The sequence below is a fragment of the Lipotes vexillifer genome, unplaced genomic scaffold, assembly GCF_000442215.2.
Source record: "Lipotes vexillifer unplaced genomic scaffold, Lipotes_vexillifer_v1.1 scaffold408, whole genome shotgun sequence".
In the NCBI taxonomy this organism is placed as follows: Eukaryota; Metazoa; Chordata; class Mammalia; order Artiodactyla; family Lipotidae; genus Lipotes; species Lipotes vexillifer.
In genome coordinates, this window is record NW_006787469.1 from 2226874 (window position 1) to 2229690 (window position 2817).

At 36.2% G+C, this 2817-nt stretch overlaps 1 protein-coding gene across 1 annotated transcript in view; it reads right to left on the bottom strand.

The window, feature by feature from the left end:
* Positions 1 to 2817, bottom strand: part of KNL1 (kinetochore scaffold 1) — a 57561-nt gene that overhangs the window by 12535 nt on the left and 42209 nt on the right. The window contains 2 exon segments of the mRNA XM_007460204.1: positions 234 to 350; positions 931 to 1021. Of these exon segments, the coding sequence (XP_007460266.1) occupies positions 234 to 350; positions 931 to 1021 (208 nt within the window).

Consider the following 2817-nt stretch of genomic DNA (forward strand, 5'->3'; position numbering starts at 1 on the left):
TCTCACTGTTGTGGCCTCTCCCGTTGCGGAGCACAGGCTCTGGACGCGCAGGCTCAGTGGCCATGGCTCACGGGCCCAGCTGCTCCGCGGCATGTGGGATCTTCCCGGACCGGGGCACGAACCTGCGTCCCCTGCATCGGCAGGCAGACTCTCAACCACTGTGCCGCCAGGGAAGCCCCAACTATAAAGTAATTTTAATAGATCTTTCTAAGCTCTTAACTGTCTCAAATTACCTGAGCCGACTGTACCAGCTTGCTGTACAGGGACACTTTTCCTTGGTGAGTGAAGACTTTAGTCATCTTGGTAAAACGTGATTTTATTTTGTTCAGGTAAATTCCAAAGGCCTTCAGCTGTAAGGGAAAATCAAAGATTACACTGCACTCAAACAAATGAGTTAGAGAAGGCAAATGGTCTGGGAAGGCTGGTTCAGCTGGTACCTGATAAGCTTTGCCCATCCTAGACTCTGATTCCTAAGGCTTCTCATTTGCAAATTTAATACGATTTAATAGTTTAAGTCCAGAACCAAAGATTTCAATTTTGATTCTTACTTTTAATTCACTTATATTACAAATTAGAAAATGACCGGCTCTTAGTTAATAAAATTCTTTAATTAGGGCAAATATAAAATGAGTTGCTTATTATTTAATCAATTAAAGTAAATCTCTTCCCCGTCTTAATCTAAGTGAAAAGCAAACAAGAAGGGAACTCTAAATAAATTTCAAATATATTTCATATATTAAATTGATCACTTAAGGTTTGAAAAGATTATATATTAATAATCATTCATGTATAATAAAATCTTGTTTACATATTATATCTGAGAAGTAAATTTTAAAGAACTCATCACTAAGTATCAAGTAACAGTTACTAATTTCACAATAAACATTTTTCAAAATGTGTATACTGATTCAGAAAATGAGACAAAAGTACCTCCTCATCAGAGTAGTGTCTCACTTTTTCCCATAGGTTCCTATTTACATCAGTGAACAGTTTATCTTGGTTCAGTGCAGAAAGCTTTAATCTAAAATATAGAAAAGTTAATTAGCACGGAGTTCAGAAGTCAGCTAGAATGAATCAGCTCAGATCTACAGGCATACTTAATTTTTCCTAGTTCTTTTCTACATAAAGAGGGGAATTCACTCAGCAACAGCGGCAAGCCTGATTATTTCAACACTTGGAGAACAGTTCAAGAATGTTATGATTCAAAAAAACTTCCCTCCCAAATAAACAGAATTCTCATCTCAATGCATCAACTTGTTCCAAAATGAAAATACGTCGCTTAAAGAGAATCCTTAAGGCTTGTGAATGCATTATTGTTGTGAAGTTGTAGCTGTTATTTTTTTTGGTAATAAATTTATTTATTTATTTATTTTATTTATTTTGTTGGGTCTTCGTTGCTGTGCGTGGGCTTTCTCTAGTTGTGGTGAGCGGGGGCTACTCTTCATTGCAGTGCGCAGTCTTCTTATTGTCGTGGCTTCTCTTGTTGCGGAGCACGGGCTCTAGGCGCGCAGGCTTCAGTAGCTGTGGCACGTGGGCTTCCACAGTTGTGCCGCATGGGCTTAGTTGCTCCGCGGCATGTGGGATCTTCCCGGGCCTGGGCTCGAACCCGTGTCCTTTGCATTGGCAGGCAGATTTTTAACCACTGCGACACAGGGAAACCCCGTAGCTATTATTTTAAGTAAAGGTTTCCAATTCAGTTTGGTCTTATCTCACCTTTATAGAATACCATTAATAAAAGTAGCAAAGTTATATATTAGTTTCTTGTTAGTAAGTAGAGGAAATACATTTTTATCAGAGTCAGAAGATAATATATACAGGCACATAGGTGCAAAATCAAACAGTAGAGCACATCTAAACAGACTTTTCATTGTATACAAGATCTACCTACTTCATTCAAAACAAAATATTCTCAGACAAATCCTGAGACACCCAACTCTTTTAAACAACATGAAGATAAGAAACTTGTCTTGTTCAGTGATGAACCCCAAGACTTAGTACAGTGCCTGGCACATAGTAGGTGCTCGATACATATTTCTTGAATGAACAGGCCAGAAATCAGGCAAATCTGCAGTACTATAATTTAACAGCATCTTAAACTTCTAGTTTTAAAACTACATAATTCCCTTTAATTCTTTTTATTTATTGAGGTAACTGGTTTATAACATTATATAAATTTTATGTGTAAATTATATTTTGACATCTATGTACACTACAGTGCTCACCAACAAAAGTTTTAAAACTACACGATTCTTAAAAGATTATTTCATTTCTTTTCTATTTGTTAGATTGGTTCAAATTTAGTTTGACAGTTCTAGGTAAGTATGATATAAACATTGTCTTGAGTCGCAAGTCTTGATTTACCTGCGAAAATCTAGATATACCTAATTTGTAAGTTAGTCTGCAGCATCTACTTATACCAAACCACTGACAACAGTCTGAGTAAAACCTTGTTCTTTTATAAATGCAAATCAAGGGCAAATGTGATAGAATTATAAACCCAAAGTCAATCTTGATTTTAGGCACTATATATAAATCTCTAAAGGGTATTATCTTCTTTTAAAGATGTTCTTTTGCAATTTATGATATCATAATCTAATAATGATTGCTTATTAAGGACCTACTCTTTGCTAAGAATGGCATGCAACCTTTTTATATACACTATTTCTACTGCTCATTTCTACCTACTAAGTAGGTATTATTATCCTCAATTGATGGATGTGGAAATGAAGGTTAAATGACTTACCTAAGGTTACACAGCTACTGTTGTAGCCAGGATTGAACTTCCATCTATCTGACTACAAAGCTGAAACTCTTTCC